The sequence below is a fragment of the Eleginops maclovinus genome, chromosome 1, assembly GCF_036324505.1.
Source record: "Eleginops maclovinus isolate JMC-PN-2008 ecotype Puerto Natales chromosome 1, JC_Emac_rtc_rv5, whole genome shotgun sequence".
Lineage (NCBI taxonomy): Eukaryota > Metazoa > Chordata > Actinopteri > Perciformes > Eleginopidae > Eleginops > Eleginops maclovinus.
The window spans coordinates 4,508,565-4,527,679 of NC_086349.1; the positions used below are offsets into that span (position 1 = coordinate 4,508,565).

At 39.0% G+C, this 19,115-nt stretch overlaps 2 protein-coding genes across 4 annotated transcripts in view; one reads left to right on the forward strand and one right to left on the reverse strand.

The window, feature by feature from the left end:
* The first annotated feature begins 614 nt into the window (after positions 1-614).
* On the forward strand, positions 615-6,604 carry LOC134861767 (cytochrome c oxidase subunit 4 isoform 2, mitochondrial). The gene is made up of 5 exons (XM_063879216.1): positions 615-865; positions 2,820-2,919; positions 4,338-4,502; positions 5,121-5,252; positions 6,263-6,604. Exons 2-5 carry the CDS (start codon positions 2,820-2,822, stop codon positions 6,394-6,396), a joined length of 531 nt encoding a protein of 176 aa, XP_063735286.1. The 5' UTR covers positions 615-865; the 3' UTR covers positions 6,397-6,604.
* An 803-nt stretch (positions 6,605-7,407) lies between these two features.
* Positions 7,408-19,115, reverse strand: part of bcl2l1 (BCL2 like 1) — a 35,887-nt gene continuing 24,179 nt past the window's right edge. For all 3 annotated transcript variants that reach the window (XM_063879188.1, XM_063879204.1, XM_063879196.1), the window contains one exon: positions 7,408-11,436. In XM_063879188.1, coding sequence (XP_063735258.1) covers positions 11,293-11,436 — 144 coding nt within the window. In that variant the 3' untranslated portion in view covers positions 7,408-11,292. The remainder of the gene's footprint in view (positions 11,437-19,115) is intronic.

Below are 19,115 nucleotides of genomic sequence, written 5' to 3' on the forward strand. Positions count from 1 at the left end.
CAAAAAAGTGTAGGGTCTACAACTCTCATTTTACTGCCCCTTATGTTTGGTGCTCCTGTGTGTTTTGGAAAGTGTGTTCAGAGCCAAGCAGAGCAGGGTCACTAAGAATAAGTTTGTCCTTACCCGACCCTGAGACTCTCCTCCCCACTCTGCGGCTGCACTGTGTGTGAACTACACCCCACAAAAAGGCAGATGGCCCTGGACCTCTGCCAGCAGCTCTAACGTTGAACTGGTGCCAACCTGCACTGGTTAGTCGGGGGCACTATTTTATTTATCTTATTTGTACCATGTATGTTGAGTTGTTGGAGGAGCACGCGACACAAGATTTTCATTGCCAACATATACGTTGTATATGCTGTGCATATGACCAATAAAGCCTTGAAACCTTGAAACCTAAAAGGTTGCATTATATCTCTTTGTGGCTCTGCCCTTCTTTTTCCTCAAACCACTGACTCTCTCACTCTGCTATGCATTCCCCACCCACTGTAGAAGGAAGTCTCCTCTGTGTCCTAAAAAAACCTCACTTAAAGCGACCCTTCTCTCTGTGTCTGCACAGGAGCAGTGATGACAGTGAGGGGGATGATGATGGAGAGGGAAATAAGAGTCAGTATATCTTATGATCTGCAGCTAAACCCAACCCACTTTCTCTCTCCGATCAGACGCTTTTCCAGATTGTTTACTTGCACTGGTCTCCCTCCCTCTCCTTATCCTCTCCCTCCCATCCAGCCTCTCTCCCGCCCACTAGTTGGTTTCTGCTTAGCGTTGGTGGCGATAAAAAGAGCAACGAGGAGACGGGAGAAACTTTTTCTGTTCCGTTTGGCTGTTGCATCTTCTAACCCTGCACTTTCACTCTCAAACGACCACTGTGAGTATCAAGATTGTGGCTTTGCAGCATCAAATAAACAGGCAATAATGTATTTGGGCACTGTGTAAAAGAGGGGATGAGAATCCCCCCCCCCCCCCCTCCTCACACAGCTAGGGTGAGTGGCGGACGTGCAGGAAACCATGACAGAGATCTAGTTGAAGATTAGTTTAACTGCACAAATATACTGCATCTGTGTTGGGATAGGAGGTAAAAAATGCTTTCTCGACAGTTAGAAGTATGTCGGGCTATATTTATTCCAGAAGCAAAGTAATATTTGGTGCTTAGAGACATTTTTGATTGTGCAGGGAAAAAAGAAAGTATTGCATAAACATGGATTCTGAGAAATGTCTTAAAGTTGGTCACACATTTTTTTTTCTTGAAATGTGTTAGTAAAACATATTAAACGTTGCTGTTTACTCTGCCTCTCTCAGAAGGTCAGTTCGGACTCTAAAATTGAATAAATGCCAATGTCCGCCATGTTGCCTTACTTTGTGTATTTGTGATAAGCCACGGAACAACAGGTGAAAGGACCAGCGCTCAGCAATACGAGGAAAGCTGCTACGAATATTACTGAGAAACTTAAATCAATGTGAACATAAACTCTGCACAATCAATGCATGGTTAAAGCTCTGTTTTATGCCACAGTGTTAAGGTGCTTAATTGTACGGTCATGCCAGTATCACTCCTTATACAAATCACCTGGTGACTATCAGAGTGACGTAGAGCCATGCCTTTATCAATGGAGCGTCAACAATACAGCTTATTTATAATATTTTCCTAAACAACCCAATACCACTTACAAAATGTTTACAATACCAATTTTTCTCCCCCTCCCTTACCTTTTAGCTTGTAATGCATTTGTATGGCTTCACTTTTCTTTATTAAACTGTCTAAAATAAATCATGCACCAACTGTGAAACTATTATTTTTCTCTCCCAATGAAGAAAGACCTAGCCCACAGCATGACCTAGTTTTGCAATATGACTGCTTCGTTGTTTATTTAAGCAATTGGCAGCAGTTATGATTGGTCAACAGTGTTTAAACATTCTTAATTTAATTACAAAGTGCAAATGTGTGCAATGCCTAAGTCTAAATGTTTAGAATATAAAAGGAATTATAATTCCAATGTTAAATACCCAACACTCAGTGTAGCCTTCATCTTTGCTGACAGATGATTTAAGGTATAAGATACACGCACATCCTTATATTTTCACATAATAATATCTGAACAGTATTGGCCCTCCTAGGCTCTACGTGTAAGGGTCGGTGCCTTTAAACCTTGAATTCTACTTTAATGGCTGGGTTTTCATTGCCTTGTGACGCAGTATATTTAGCAGTAAAAGATAATGAGGTGTCCAGACAAAGAGGGGATTTGGCATTCATCCAGACCACCTTAATAAAGCTCTTAATGAGATCTCCTGAACCACTGCTGTGAATTACACCTCACACACAGACATGTATGTCCACTGATGGCTTTTAAAAGAGAATCAATGGCCGATTAAAATTTCACACTACAGCAAACTAAAACATTATGGGCAATTTAGAACACGTAAATGTGCAGAGCCTGTACAGGGGTTCAAACAGAACTCTCTTGCCTTAATGAATTGTCGGTTGGGTTATTGCTGCCTTCTGAGAGACATAAATGCAACTTGTTGTGCATGGCTGAAGACTGGAAAAATAATGTCAAATGTATAAGAAAATTAGCAAATTCATAACTTTAAAATCCAGCACTTGAAATGTGATATGAAACAATGGCTACATCACTAAAATAACGGGCTCCTAATATTTTCAAAGAAGGGTTCCTGTCATGAGAAAGAAATCATAGATTTGTAGATTTTGTATTAAATTCGGTCCAACTTGTTTGTTAAACCAAGACAGTGAATAATGATAGTTACTAACCACATTTCATTGTGTTGTCGGAATTTAAACTTTTATTTTACTGACCTGTTTCCAGATGCTCCGTCTGACTGCAGGGCGCATGGGAAGCCTGATGGCCAGGCGCGCTACTGTTGCCTTGACTACCAGCAGCGCGAGGATGGCTAGCCATGGTCACGGTAACATGTCACCCAGTGTTTTCATAACTTGGCCGGCTAGCAAAATAAGTATTTATAGGACAAACTGTTAACGAATTATAGGTGGTGATGAACACATTCGATTATTTTCAGAGTCAAACGGAATTGCCATACGGCAGTAAAACAAACCATTACACAGGATATGAGATTGAACATGAAACATTGCAGCTCACATAAGATACCGGCAGATTAATGCATAAACAAACGTTTTCTCAGCATAACATCAGCTATTTCACCTTTGTCCGGATGGTTGTAAAGTTGTCTTTGGTCCTTGTCTTGTATCCAGCCGTTTGTAAAGGAGACCAAATATGTAACATTTTTTAAATGTCAGACAGGTGTAGGCACTAACAACATTGATGGTATTTTAATTCAGAAGTACAGATCTCGTTTATCCACTTTATTTAGTAAAATAACGTTCCCCTGCGTCTTTGAAAAGCTTCTTTCTGTGAGGGCATATATTTCTGCGCCGCCCCAGAAAGCACCGCGTTCGGCCACGCTTGTTACTGCTAATATTTTTAGCTTAGCCTAACCTAGACTCTTAGTGATGAAAAGTACATTAACTAAGTCCTGTTGGCCTAATTATAAATATGATGTACACACCAGAGTTTTTCCTTTTATGCCCCTTTATACTTGTATGTCACTTCATTTCAGAGGGAATATTAGACCTTTTTAAGTCACAGCGTTAGCTAGTTAATTTGCCTTAGCTAAGCCTACTAAGATGTGTGCATACAAAATATACAGTTTAAATAATTACGTTATGTCATAAATTAAACAATCCATCGTTTGAATTAAAGGTTAATTGGCATATATTTTGATAGAGAAAACATTTATTTTTATAAATTGAAGAAGAATGAATATATTAATTAGCTCCAGTCCTATACAAAACAGAGCCCCACCTCAAACTACTACAATGGTAGAATCCTGTTTTTAAATGAATGCACAAGGAAAAATAGTTTAGTTATATAATATGTAATATAACATATATAGTAACATTTTCTGCATAAAATACTTATTACTACTAAGTATACAATTAATAATGCTGGACTTTTATTTGCAACAGTATTTTCACAGTGTGATATTAATATTTTTACATAAGAATTGTTCTTTAAGCACTGAATACAACCACATTCAAATGAACCAATCTAGATTAACTAGTCATACACTATGCATTTTCTCTGTAACTTTTTCCTAGTATTTAGAAGGCCAATGTACCAGAACAGGACCTCAAACCAGCAGATGGCACTGCTGCATCACGAAATGTACCCTGATGTGTTTAAACAACATGTTATCATTTTCCAAACTCAGGTTTTAAAATGTTCTCTTGAGTCTTGACTGTACGTTGTTGCAGCAGTTTGGTTCCACACGTGTCACTCCCTGTCTCTGTCCATCCATCCATCCAGAGGTGTCAGAGTCAGTGGACATGTCAAAGCCGATGTACAGTGACCGTCGGGAATCCCCCCTGCCTGACAAACCCTACAAAGATGTCCTGACCCCTGCTGACAAGAGCCTGAAAGAGAAGGAAAAAGGACCCTGGGGCCAGCTGAGCAACGAGGAGAAGCTGGCCTGTAGGTTCTTCTCTACACGCAGGCCAAAAACACACATCACAACCAACTTTAAAAAAGCTACAATGAATAAATACACTCGACAAGCGCTATGGAGCTCCTATGTGTGATTGCAATGTACTTATTAAAAAAATACAGTATATTTGTTCAATTCAATACTCATAAACCACATTTCATTTAAGGCCTAGGGCAACCGGTGTTGAAAAGTAACAAAGTACATTTACAGAAGTAGTACTGTATTTTAATTTTATGCTGGATTCTACTTCTACTGCACTACATTACAGGCAATTGGATTACTGTACTTTTTACTCCATTAATCTGATAGCTATAATTACTGTTAATTTGTATATTAACGTTTAAAAACCTTAGGTGAGCATATTAAATACAATGAATTGCCAACTACAGAGGAGGGAGAAGAGTATGCTGGTAGATTTATTTTAATTTTTCCATCATTTGAGAAAGGATTCAGATAGGGAGAGTTTTGCAGCTACTCAACAGACACCACCATCCATTCAAACTTTATCACTAGCTCTGGTTTCACTAAATACATGCAGTCGTGCACACAATAGGAAAAGAAAGGACAACTTTTCTATCTCTTATGACCTCCCTCCCCGCCTGCAGTGTACCGGATCTCCTTCTGTAAGACCTACCCAGAGATGAACCAGAAGTCATCAGAGTGGAAGAGTGTGTTTGGAGGGATGTTCTTCTTCCTAGGCCTGACTGGCCTGCTGGTCATTTGGCAGGCAGCCTACGGTAAATCTGCCTTGCACTGTGACAGTCTCTTATATATTAGACAGTAATATTGCAAGAGGCTAAGAACAGACACCATTTCTGCCTGAACATCACACGCAGGGTAAATGTGTCTTGCCAGAGATCTTTTTAACAGCAGATATTTTTCACTGATCACAGCTGTCACTAACAGAATTATTGATGGCTCTGTTCCTTTTAAGTATCAGAGAGCATTACCAGTTGGGCCGCATGTACAAAACCAGAGCCCTGTAAGTGGACTTTAGGCTTTATGCATTTCACCAGCATTTGACCGGTTAAATGTCTGCTAAGGCAGCCCTGAGAAGCAAGTGAGAATAACAGATTGTGGTGATACATTATCTTAGTTAATAATAAATGAATGTTTTCTTTCCCTTTATGACTTAAAAAAAGATGCAAAAGGTGTTGCTTGGATAATTGTTTTAGTTCCTTATGAATGTCATCTGAAAAACAACATGGGAAAAGCTTTGCCTGGTGAAAAAACATTTACTTTCATGTCAGGATAACTTTTGGTATTGTTTGTTGTTGTAATATGCATTTTTAACAAGTGCATCACTGTGTTCTAAATATAACAAAACATGTCTTTCCCAAAATGTATAAGCACCCAATAAAACACATTTCTAGCCAAAGAAAGACATGACAGTGAGGTTTTATAATTTGCCAAAATACAATATATTTACATTGTGTTTGGAGTGCATGACGAAATGTATACTCACATGGATTGTATTCCTAAATACAGTATAACATTGGTTAGTGGAACCTTTCCCCCTCTTGTGGCCCAAAGGAGTATTACAACAACAAACACAACATTTGATTTCACCTGTTTCAGATATACTATACAATATAGTTTCAACCTGTTCTTAAGTCATACACACAGGAGTGAAAACAATTGGGATTTGCATGTTTTAGAATATTTTGAGTGTCAGCAGCGTCCGTATACAGTATATCAATATTAATGTTATATATTTTTTTCTGTCTTTGTTTCCTGTTTGCTTCAGTGTCCCCTCCCCTTCCAAGGACCTTTGAACCTGAGTCGAAGGCCAAACAGTTGCAAAGGATGCTGGACATGAGGGTTAACCCCGTCGAGGGCTTCGGAGCCCAATGGGACTATGAGAAGAACCAGTGGAAGTAGAGAGAGCTGACCCCTGAGAGCAGGGATTGCTCCATTTGTTGAAGATCTGAACGTGGCATTGATACAGTTAGAAACACTAGAAGGATGGAGCAATATCACATTTTACTTTGGCCCCTCTGGCTCTCAGTGAGGGGCCTCTGCTCGAACCACTGCAGCCTTGTATCCGTCCTATTGTGACCTTATTATAATAAAAAAAAGTTCTGCTTTTGCCTCTGTCCAACTCTTTTGTTATCAGGAGCTCAACTCCATAAGGTCATATTTGTTTTAAGAGGCCGTATTCAGCTAATTTTTTAGGTTCATATTTGTATTTAGTGCCTCTTCTGTGACATGTCTTCATGCTTTAATGTTCAAAAAGCTCTTTATTTTTCTAGTACTGCCTCTTTTCCCTCTGTCTGAAACCAGAGCACAGTATGACAACTAGTGTTAATTTGCAAGATTTGATCATCATCTAAAACAGTATTTATTGTTCAGAAATAAAGGCCCGCTTATCAATTCATTTTAGTCTGCAATTAATTCCTTTAATGTAATTAATTCAAGATTTCCAATCAAATAAATGCCAGTTAGGTCATTATCGCTAAAGGATGTACCACAGTGGTGATTGAGCCTATGACCCACTGTTAAAGCTCTTAAATTAATCTAAAAACATAGAAAACTACTACTTATCTCTATAGGTGTGGCCAAGGAAATATTTTTCAAAAACAGGTTTCATTTTTCATTATCCTCCACACACATTTTTGTTGTACTTCTACCACTAATGCATTCCACTTTCTATTAGAAGGTACTTTGATGTCACTGGGATTTTCCAAAATAAAGCAACACACTGAACTATGACATCCACGTAACATTTCCCATTTCCACACAGTGGTTAAAGAGTTATTTTAGGTGTCAAATTGACTTTCTTCAGGCTGATTTTTCTTCCGGAAATACCTTGAATATCTGACATGTCTTGATGAGCTTCTCTTCATGCACAGCAACTCACTATCGCAGACTTCATTAAGACACGGCACTCAGTTCATGTTCCAACATTGGCTTTATTAGGTTCAATGTAAATTAACTTTACAACGGCATTCTAAGACATACAAACAGACACCTTTAGTTGTGTTCTCTTTATGGCCGACAAAAGAGCTAACGTTTTGAAAATATCCTTTTACTTAGCATGTTCTCCAATAATCCTAAAAAAAAGAAACACAATGCACATCAATGCAAAGAGTTTAAGGCCATTCGAAGGGGCACAATTATGCTTTTTACACCAAATATAAATAATGTTTAAAAAGCCATCACTTCCGATCTCCTTAAATATGTCACTAAGCTAATGCACTACTCTAATCGGTTTAAATAACTAGCATATATATATATATTATATATAGAGAGGCGTGCCAATGCTGTCACACTCCCTTCATTTGTGCCTCCTTCAAGAACATTTTGCCGCAAAGTAATTCACACGCATGCAGACACACACACACACACACACACACACACACACACACACACACACACACACACACACACACACACACACACACACACACACACACACACACACACACACACACACACACACACACACACACACACACACACACACACACACACACACACACACACACACACACACACACACACACACACACACACATTATGTGCAGGAGGGGCGGAGGTTTGTTTGAGTGACGGGCCGGGAACAGCTTCTCGGTGGGGCATACACTAGAAAAATAGATTTATACTGAACTGGAATGTAAGAGAGCAGACCTTGGCTAATATGACGCTCCGGACACGAGGCTTCAGAGGAAACTCAGCAATAGTCAGTTTGTTTTTTATTGGTTGACATATTTATTTCCATCAGATTAGAAAGGGAAATCCACAAGTGTTTATAGATGTACATGATTCAGTGAACATGAGGATGAAAAGGAGTAGAGGTGGATGAAGAGACATGAGATGGATGTTTCTTGCCAAAATCCAGATGATTCTTTTTCTACAGGTCATTACTTTAAATGTGAATTTTGCCCAACTTCAAAAAGTGTGTACATGTTCTTTCTATGTACTAAGACAGTCGAAAAATAGTAGCAAACATGAACTCCTACATTCCCAAAAACATTATTTGTGATGTCATAAAAAAGTGCTCCATAGACAATTCACTGTGAGAGATGATTACACGAGAGCAGCCGGGATATTCAGTGAATATGGAAGAGTAGAATGATGCTCATTTGGGTATTAAAAAAAGAAAATCTGTTGGTCAATAAAATGAATCTACCATCCGTTGTCTATGGAGCAGCTCCAGACGCATTACCTCCTGACAAGATTGGAGCTTGTGCTGCATTCCAGACAACGTGGAAATTTGAAAATGACGACCTTCTACTAAAAAAAGAAGAATGGAACGCCACCTGAAGTCAAATCTACTCTGACGTCACAAAGAGGTAGCGGTCTGACGTCACACACCAATATAGAAACGCACAACATCAAATATTTAAGTCTGTATTTAAATAAAGAAATACAAGCTAATGCATAGTTTCAACCCTCAATCTATATTAAAATATCTTGCTAGTGTTCTAAAACAGTGATTACAATCTCTGTAGATGATCTTCTCTGCAGCAATTTGAGATAAATCACAAATGCTCCAAAAATGTGGAGGCTGCACTTCGGAGAAAAGCACGTGGAGGTCAGACGTCAGAATTTTTAAACTGGAAAAATGTTGAACTCCGAGGTGTCTGGGACGCAGATTTATCTCTCTGGTTCTAGATTTGAGAGAGACGCTCATGTTCACTAATATTGATTTTCTAGGCCATGAAAATAACACATTGGGAATCTTAATGAATTCATTAAATGTTCACTCTATACCGCCCGTACTGAGCTGTTGTAACACACGAGGAAATGCTGTAAACTGGAGACAGTATTCGGGATGAGATCCAGATTGAAGCACTGGGTGGTGGGTACTGGGAACAGCGTGCCCCCCCCCCCCTTCCCAGTGAATTAATGGAGCTGCCAGTTGTTGGTGCGTGAAACACCAGGCGACAAACCCTCCTCCGACTTAAATTAAAGATGGAAAAATGTTCGGAAACAAAGAAGGGGTGTTCGTCTCCTGGTCTCTCACGCACTACACGTGACTGGCAGGTGTGTGTGTGTGTGTGTGTGTGTGTGTGTGTGTGTGTGTGTGTGTGTGTGTAGGGCCAGCTGTGACTGACACACGTGACTAGGTGCAGTGACAGCCAGGGGAATCACAGAGGAGGAGGAGGTGGAGCCGGATGCAGAGGGAACGGGGGGAGACGGATGGAACTCTGACAGATTTGAAGTGTCTGGGGGAGACAGGGTAGGAGAAGGAGGGGGGACACTGAGAGCTACGGCTGGATAACTTGGAGTGAAAGTGTGTGAGATGGTAAGGTGTGTGTCCTGCAGACGCTGACAGCTGCTGATTGGCTGATAAACAGACACTAATTAAACTCCAAACACACGTGAGGCAGAACTGCTTTGTCTCTTCACTTTGCTACAGAAAAGGCTATGATGTGTACGTGGAAAAACTGTGATAAATGTAAATTTGACTGACGGTTTATAATAAGGAGTGATTATTGAGTTAGCACAGAGGAAAAATGGTCTCCTGTTTGAGCATGGCAGCACATGATTAGGATTTTATTGCAAATTTAGCACAGAAATGATAAACACTTTATTTTAACCCTACTGACACAAAGTATTTTCTCTACTTGTTGGTTTTTCCAACCTCATTTAGTCTATAAAAATGTCAGAAAAACAGCAAAACCTTTGTTAAATCAAGTCTTCAAATGTCTTCTTTCAACACACCAACAGTTTAATTTACAATCATATAACATGACATTAGAAAACAAGCAGCAAATCCTCACATTGAACCAGAATATTTATGCAGCTTTTCAGCTCTTTAAACAGTAAGTAAATTGTTTACAACGCATCATAATGTAGTTGTAAACAGACATAAGGATATTTAAGTGTTTATTAATGTAGTTTTCAACAATTATATACTATGACAATTTAGCATTTGAAATCAATTTATCAATGTTTACCTATCAGACGCATTGAGGGAGAAGTTATAATTGTTTACTTGTACATTGATAAGCACTTGTATAGTGTTTTAGAAACCAAATTATTAAATGTTTACATGTGCTTATAGATGCTAAATAGGGAGGGTTGAAATAAAGGGTTGCCAAAATAAAAGTTTTACAGCCAGATCTCTATGGCGTGTGTTCGTGTTGCTACAGTATCTGCTGCCAGCCACTGTGAGGGGAACATGGATGCAGTCGTTCACAACAAACTGACGGTCTGCAGGCTGAGAAAACACACACAGGTCTGAGTGTGTGATCAGTGGGGGCAGGGGGCGGTCGAGTTTGATCCCTGCACCACTCTTTTTCACACTCAAACAGAACCAGTAAGAATGAAGGACAAGGACAGACAATGATGGTGTATGGGTTATGATAATTCTGAAATACAGAAGCTGTTCAGAGAGCAGGTGCTACATCGTCCCTGCTTTCACTCTCCATTAGGCTCATACGTGGAGCCTTCTGTAGGGGGGGGGGGGTGAACACACAGAGCAGCCAGGGCCCGACACACACTCTTTATATCTTCAAAGACGGGAGTCAGTTTCAGCCTCTTTGTGAGAGCAAAATTAGGAAACCAAAAATTTGTTAAAACTAATGCGTACAAACATAAAGACAGAAGGAGAGGAGGAGAAGAAGGAATGATCGATTCAGTGGACGAAAGGAAAACTCTTTATAACCGCACGAGGGTTACAAAGAGTCTGGCTTTTTCTCAAAGTTCACCTGGGAGGAGTCCTTAGATGTGTGTGTGGAGGGAGGAAGGGGGGGTAAACATCATCAGCAGTTCTGATGAAACAAACGGGACCTTCATTTTATCTTGTGTGTAGGTGGGTGTGGGTCTTCACAGGCGCTTCTGTGCGATGAGCGAGCCCACCACCACGCCGGTCACCAGGGTCACCCCCGCCAGCAGCCACTTCTTGAAGCTCTCCTGAGACCGCCGGCTCTCTGCCGCCGCGTCCTGCCCGAACATCTCCGCAAAGCTCTCCTGGAGGACGGGGAAAAAAGAGAGAAAGGGGAATGATTATATAACAAATATATAAATAAACACTTCAATATTCTTACTGGCTCATTATCGGTACAAACACACGATAGATATCTGGCTGTAAAGCTTTTATTTTGGCAACCCTTTATTTTAACCCTCACTATTTAGCATCTATACAAACATTTAATAATTGTTTGAGATCACTATAAGTGCTTATCAATGTATGAGTCATCAATTATAACTTCTCCCATGATGCATCCAGAACTGATAAAGAAGTAAAAGACACAGCATATTTAATCATCATAAATGATTAATAATAATAATAATAAATTATATTTTGACAGCGCTTTCCTTGTACTCAAAGTGGCTTTACAATATAAAAGGGAGGGTTGGTGGAGTACAAACAAAGATGATAAACAGGCATGAATCCATGGGGGGGAGGGGGGTCTATATTAAGATTTTATTGGTTTGATAAATTAATATAGTAAACATTTGGCCCTACGTTAGTGTTTTATTTGTCTGATAGCTCAAAAACAAAAAAGTATCTTCCCGGTCATCTGTATTTTTTCTACTCACTAATGCCGGTTTATTTCTATTTTGAGATGTTTCTATTTTAGAATTGTTTATTACTACCTTTTTCATTCCTAATTATGTGCAATGCCTTGTTTTTTTATGCTGCTGCAAAAATGATCTTCTTCCAATTGTGGACCAATTAAGTTATGTTATCTTTGTTTCTGGGAGTGAGAGTTTTCTACTTCTTTTGACATTTTACATTTACAAATTGAACCTGTCGGTACAAATGAAATATTATGATTGAAAACTGCATTGGTAAACACCCAAATATCCTTAACAGCTACATTATGATGCATTGTAAACAATTGACTTATTGTTTATACAGCTGCAAAAAAAAATGGTCTATGGATAAGTTGACAGCAACAGTTCTGATAACTGATTTAATAATTGTCAAAATAAAAGCTCTGGTTCAATGTGAGGATTTATTGCTTTTTTTCTAATGTCATGTTGTTGACTGAAGATTTGATTTAACAACTGTTTTCTTATATCTTAAAGAGTAAATGAGGTTTCAAAACCAAACTAAAATCAATCATGAAAGAAAGCTGCAGCTCATCATTTCTGTGCTAAATTTGCACTAAAATGCTCAAACAGGAGACCATTTCTCATCTGTGTGGACTTAAAAATCATTCTCAATTAAAAACAGTGGACAGGAAAGGGTTAACACCAGGGTTTTTATGTGTGTGAATCTGAGAAACCCCAAAGATTTACTGAAAGTGCCACAGACAGGTGTGCAGGGTCAGGTGGAGTCCCTGTGGAAAGGTTCCCCGCCTGATGGCTGCTGAGCGCCCACAGCTGGATCACAATGACTGTCACAGCCCACACACACGCTCAAATGGAAATTTCCATCCAGCGCAGATATCATCATAAAAGGTGACATCACAGAGGCAAAAAAATCCCACCTGCATCGATGCTGTGCACGGTAACAACATCTCACTGATTAAAGGAAAATCCCGTCATTAAATCCTTTGTTAAGACTTTCATCAATCAGATTTAAAACACGATATTTGCCCCAGTGGGAAATTGGGTTTTGTGACCTCTGTTTTACAATAAAATCAAATAAAAACGAAAAATAAGAAAAGTTGAACTAAATAGAATACAAATATTAAAATATATAAAAATATAAATATAAAAAGGTTCATGGAAAACTGTGCCTTTTGTACTACATTATATACAAATATCTAAAAATGTGTAAGTTGGAGTGGAATCAGATTTGTGCCAATAAGATCCAGCAAAACACTTTCAGTATCAAGCAAAAATAAGAATTTCAGGGGGAAGTAAAACTCTATCTAAGAAGAACTATCTAAAAAGTCACACTTTCTAAAAAAATAATCTGTGTAATCATGTACATTTTTAAACACATCCTTTTTGTTGACTTTTGCTTCTTTCTCAGAGATCTCACCAAGTTTTAGTTTCAAATCCATCAATCAATCATTTTATTTATATAGCCCAATATCACAAATGTTACATCTGTCTCAGGGGACTTTACAGTTTGAACAGAATATGTCTTTAGACGCTCACATCGAAAAAGGAGAAACTCCCCAAGAAACCCCTCAGTTAATGGGGGAAAATGGAAGAAACTTCAGGGAGAGCAACAGAGGAGGGAATCCTCTCCCAGGACAAAGAAACGTGCAATAGATGTAGTGAGAATGCATGCCTCTACAAATAAGAATACGATGAATCCAGGTGGATGACTCAAATTCGTATCTTTTCTCGATACTGAAAAAGGTTTGCTTGATGTGGTCACAAAAAACAATTTCCCACTGGGTCAAATATCGTGTTTTAAATCTGATTGATGAACGTCTTAACAAAGGATTTAATGACGGATTCCATAGTTCTTGGCAGATCGAATTCCATAGTGTATAAGTATTAACAAAGATAATAATTCTTAAAACGAGATTATTGCGCAAAATAAACTGTGTAATTCAGTAATAATCCTTAGTGATATACATTTTGTTAGTTCTAAACATGATTTCAGAGGTTATTCAGGCAAAGTATTAAACACAGCTCTGTCCCAGCAAAGTGATGCATACAGCACCATTGTTGTGCTCACATTCTTCCCACTGTTGTCCTCAGACTGCCAAACCTACATAGCCGCCCACTGAAATCATTTCCTGGAAATGAAGCTGCAGCTTGCGCAGTTCTGATGTCCGACCAGCAGGAGGCGCCTCCAGGATCAGAGAACACACAAACACAGATCAGCTGATCCACTAGACATGACCCACTGAGTCTCAAGAGCAAATGATCAGAACAAACGGGAAAATGACGAGACGACGGTCTTTTCTTTTAAGGGGGGGGGGGGGGGGGTGTTCTGTTACTGGAAGCTGCTGAGAAGGAGACAGGATGTAGCGGGTGAAAGTACATCTCTCAGGGAATCAAACAGGAATGCACGGAGGAAACAGAGTGATAAAGACGAGGATATGCTTCTCTAACCCCGGAGTTATCCCAGAACTCCTGTTACCCATGTGTCTGCAAAACAAAACCTTCATCAGCTCCAGTGACACAATTCACCAAGGCAACGGAGCGAATTTAGATGAGCCTCCATTTTAATCCAGCGCAGCTAGAAATATGAATGCATGCATAAAACATATCTTTAAAAACACACTGAAGCAGAAGCAAAAGAGCCGGAGAGCCCAGTCAACAATCAGGTTTGTTATCCAGTGTAGTGTACTCATAAATTATTTACCAGACTCGAATTTCCTTAATGCATGATAAAGTGGTGTAATCTCGCTGTATATTAAACATAAGAGTTATGAATGTATTTATTATGCTGTAGCTTGCCAGGCCACTGGAGAGGAAATGTTATTTACTTATAGAGCCATGATTGTAAGCATTGTTTAGGGGGACTTGCAGCTGAAAAGAGACTAGGAACTCACTTTCTCCAACAGCTGCGGATGGATACAAGTGAAACGAAACTGGGTAAGTGGCAGGTGAGACAGAAAAGGCCACAGAGAGTGTAGGAGTATTATTCATCCTGAGTCTTTCAAGGAGTTCTAGGACATTCGGCTGAGTCCTGAGTCCTAACATCATCATTATCCCTGAAATCAAACCTGAACAATTAAACTGATCAGCGCCTAAATTGTCAGGAAAACACACTAACAATGAGACCACGTAGTTACAGGATTACTCCGATTATTCTGAATAACACACATCGAGGAGGAAGGGTGTATGTACTTGTTTCTAACTGAATGAAACGCTGAGTATTTCTCAGGAAAGGAATCTTGTGGGTGACGTTTCTTTGGGTGTGAATGTGCTGCTGGGTTTTAAGGGGAGTGATTGTGTATAATGACCTCATTTCTGTAGGGTTTGCTTCGGCCCTAAACATGAACCGAACAGAAACAGAAAATGATATACAGTATAATCAGTGTTGGGGAGTAACGGAATACATGTACTGGCGTTACGTATTTAGAATACACATTTTGAGTAACTGTATTCCGTTACAGTTACAATTTAAATAGATGGTATTCAGAATACAGTTACATTGTTGAAATCAATGGATTACATGACAGTACTTCTCTCTTTCATGATTTTATTCACTCTCTAAATAAATTGAGGCAACTTGATGCATTTCCCAGAAGCCTCAACATGAAAACAAATGAAAACAATGTAGTTGCCTTCAATGGAGCCTGAAGAGGAGCAGCTAGAGGTAGAGCAGGAGCCGGAGCCAGCACAACAGAGCCAGGGCAGGAATACGTTTCTATCTTGAAATTCAAACAGCATTTCACATTAAAGAAAGAGAAGGGAGAACGAAATATAACTGTGTAGTGCAACCTCTGCTTGCCAGCAACCAACCTCCTTTCAGCGTCCAAAGACTCCACCTCCAACCTGAAGAAGCCTCTTAAAGTACGTTTTTTTTTTTTTTTATTAGCCAGGGGTAGTCATCTGCTGTAGTTTTACTGGTCACCTTGCTATTTTGTAGTTGTATCAGTATCCTATGTGCTGATTTACTAGCCTGGCTATTCCAGCCTACTTACTTCCGCCCAATTTCATTTTGCTCCTGTAAGTGAGACATGGCAAGAACTCATTTCGTACGATTACTGGAATTGTAGTCTAGTCTGTAGTTCAACAATGGTGACGGAGGAAGAGACGCTACTAGCTCGGTTGTTTCAACTCTTGAAGGAATTCTTCCTGTGTTTCAAATAATTGTTTCAAGTTACGAATTGTCCCCTGAATCCTTAGGTTACATTGACAACATCGACACATGTCGTTGACAGCCATTTTGACAGCCACGCTCGCAGGTAGCGATTTGTTTACTACTGTGAAAGCGGAAGTAGGAAGTGTCAGGTCAGAGCCTGCCCTTCGGCGCATAACAAACGTCATTACCAAACGTTAGTGATTGGTTAAGGGAACTCCAATGATTTTAAACTTCAGACAAGTTTCCACCCATTACAGTAATCCAAATCCAATGGCTGCATTCCTACACTTAGAAAATGCAATTCAATGTGGAAGGAATCCAAGTATTCAGAATATGTTACTCAGATTGGGTAATGTAACGGAATACGTTACAGATTACATCTGTGGGCATGTATTCTGTATTCTGTAATGGAATACGTTTTGAAAGTACCCTTCCCAACACTGAGTATAATGGTGTTAAGGTGGTTACAGTAACAGCAGGACTTGTTGTTGTTTTAAGAGCCAAAACACCAACTATATTACATTTTTGTATTTGGCAACAAATCCTATCAAAAGACCAAAACTATTTAAAACACATCAATGAGCCAAACTGTTACTTTTGATTTTGGAAAGGAATTTATTCTGAGTCAATACCACAGTACTGCAGCTGGAAATACTCACTGGAGCAACACATGTGTATTCATCCACAGCTGAACATAGTCCCTCAAAATAAATGCCACTTTCCTTCTAAAAAAAAAAGGCTGCTAAAAAATCTACAATCCCCAGCTGTTATAATACTATAAATACTACTTTTAAAATGTGAACTTTTATTATTTGTGACCAGTTTAAAGAAAGTTGTGATGGCAACCAGATTGTTTAAAAGGGCTTTAAAGACAGCAAGCCTTTCCAAGAAACTGATATATTCATCAAAAAGCAAATAACAACAAATAGCACATAAGTAAAGACAACCCAAGAAGATCGAACTAAATATAGGCAAAACATAAGGCTATATTTAAAGGGGCACTATAATTAGGTCATACATTTGACAACAACAAATACAGTAAAACTGAAAGAAAATAAACCCATATTTATCTAAATCAGTGACTTCTTTTCAGATGTGTAAAGTCTGTTTAGAAAAGGGGGAAAGGGGTAAGCTAGTGGCACAGTAGCTCTTTTCATTCATGTTATAGCTCTAAATCAACACACACGCCTACAGTGAAGTACTGGAGACACTCAGTAAGCAAACACTTAATGAGAAACGTTGAGTCAATGTTCCGAAGCAGTGCGTTGGATGTGAGGAATGTGTAAATATGTAACTGAGAGCAACGCGCTGAAGGACGCTCTGCTACCACAAGGATCTCTCGAGGAGAGAATTTTCCCTTCAACTCTCATTCCTTTAGCCCACGCAGCAGAGGCCTTGATACTATCAGTGAGAACGCTCACTATAGGCATGAGAGGAATTTGACGAGGAAGAGTAAATATTAGTTCTTAGCTTCACCTTGACTTGCGACAGGCCTTAGTATGGTACAGGAACGCTTTCAGAAAAGATAAACATGACAACATGGACGACTATTCCGGAGTCACAGTGTGTTTACAAGAGGGTGGGTTAGGATACACACTAGAAAAGAGTTGCATTAACCACCCTGATAACGACACTATATTAAAGTGAAGTTGGCATGAGCTATCAGGGATTTTGATAAGAGGCACTTGAAGAAAATATCAATGTAACATGATTACAAGGTAAACAAGTCAATGTTTTACTTATTATAATACTAATTTCTCTGCGAACTCCCCAGCAGATGCTTTCTACAAACAGTCCATTGTTTCCTACAAACAAGATCAATCTTCAAAAACACTCAAACTAAACAAAAAAGTGCTGTTGTATGGGACTATTTTCAGACCGGATTAATACATATTTGGGGTTCTAGTGACTTTTTTGGCTGCAGGATGACCGACTGAGCGATCAACCATGTTTTTTCTTAAGTGACAGTACTACATAACTCAAAATATATTTAAAATAATTGGTTTTCTATAAGTAATATCATTAACTCTGTACCTATAAACTCTGTTTCTTCACCTGGAAATCCGACCTGGATGAATATACCAGAGTCAGAGAGTGTTTACAAGAGGCTGGGTTAGGATACACACTTGAAATGAGTTTCACCATCATGATGACGACGCTGTATAACAGTTGGAAGGAGCCACCAGGGACTATGATAAAAGGCACTTCAAGTAAATAATGATGTAACATGATTACAAGACATGAGTCAATGATGTACTGCAACTTTTTTAATCTTTAAAAGCACCATCACTGCCAATCCCTTTTTGTGGAAGCCGAGGAATGTGGGTGTAGAACAAAGACAGCACCTTGTGATGGTTACTGACAGCTGTAAGACGGACATGCCATGACATGTTAGCGTCTAGTGGTTCGGATATATTGAAACAATGTGTGGGGAAGTGGCAAGGGATGCAAAGGAAAGCCCCTTTAATGCTGTTAGTCATTACTTTTTGTTACCTTATTGGGTGTGATAGGTGTTCATGGATCTCTTTTGTGTGACGTTAAGTTTCTACTTAATTTTTCTAATTATATTGGGTTGAGCAGCTTTAATCATCAATAATTAACTATTGTAAACTTGCATATTTGGCTCAGCAATAAATGTAAATTATTGTTTGCAAGACTCTTTTATTATTTGGGACACACCTTATCTTTGTCAATGTAAAATAAAAATAAAGTCACATGTACGTATTTAAACCATTTCTCAATCCGCCCTGACCTCCCCAGCTAATGGCTCTCAAAAAGACCATTGTTGTGAAGATCAATCTTCAAAAACATTAAAAACCACTCAAACTAAAGAAAATATATTTGTGACAATTTTCAGATCGAGATTAATATACTTCCTTTTCATTTGCACTATTTTAATTGAATTATTGTTTTTTTAATTGTCTATTGTTTTATGTCCTATACTATGTTGCATTATTGGAGGAGCTCGGAACCTAAG

What these genes read in the sequence shown, in the direction of transcription:
- LOC134861767 (XM_063879216.1), top strand. Translation starts at nt 2,820, where the DNA reads ATGCTCCGTCTGACTGCAGGGCGCATGGGAAGCCTGATGGCCAGGCGC. An exon ending in CAACGAGGAGAAGCTGGCCT is followed by an intron (nt 4,503 to 5,120) that starts GTAGGTTCTTCT and finishes CCCCGCCTGCAG; the next exon opens with TGTACCGGATCTCCTTCTGT. An exon ending in CATTTGGCAGGCAGCCTACG is followed by an intron (nt 5,253 to 6,262) that starts GTAAATCTGCCT and finishes TGTTTGCTTCAG; the next exon opens with TGTCCCCTCCCCTTCCAAGG.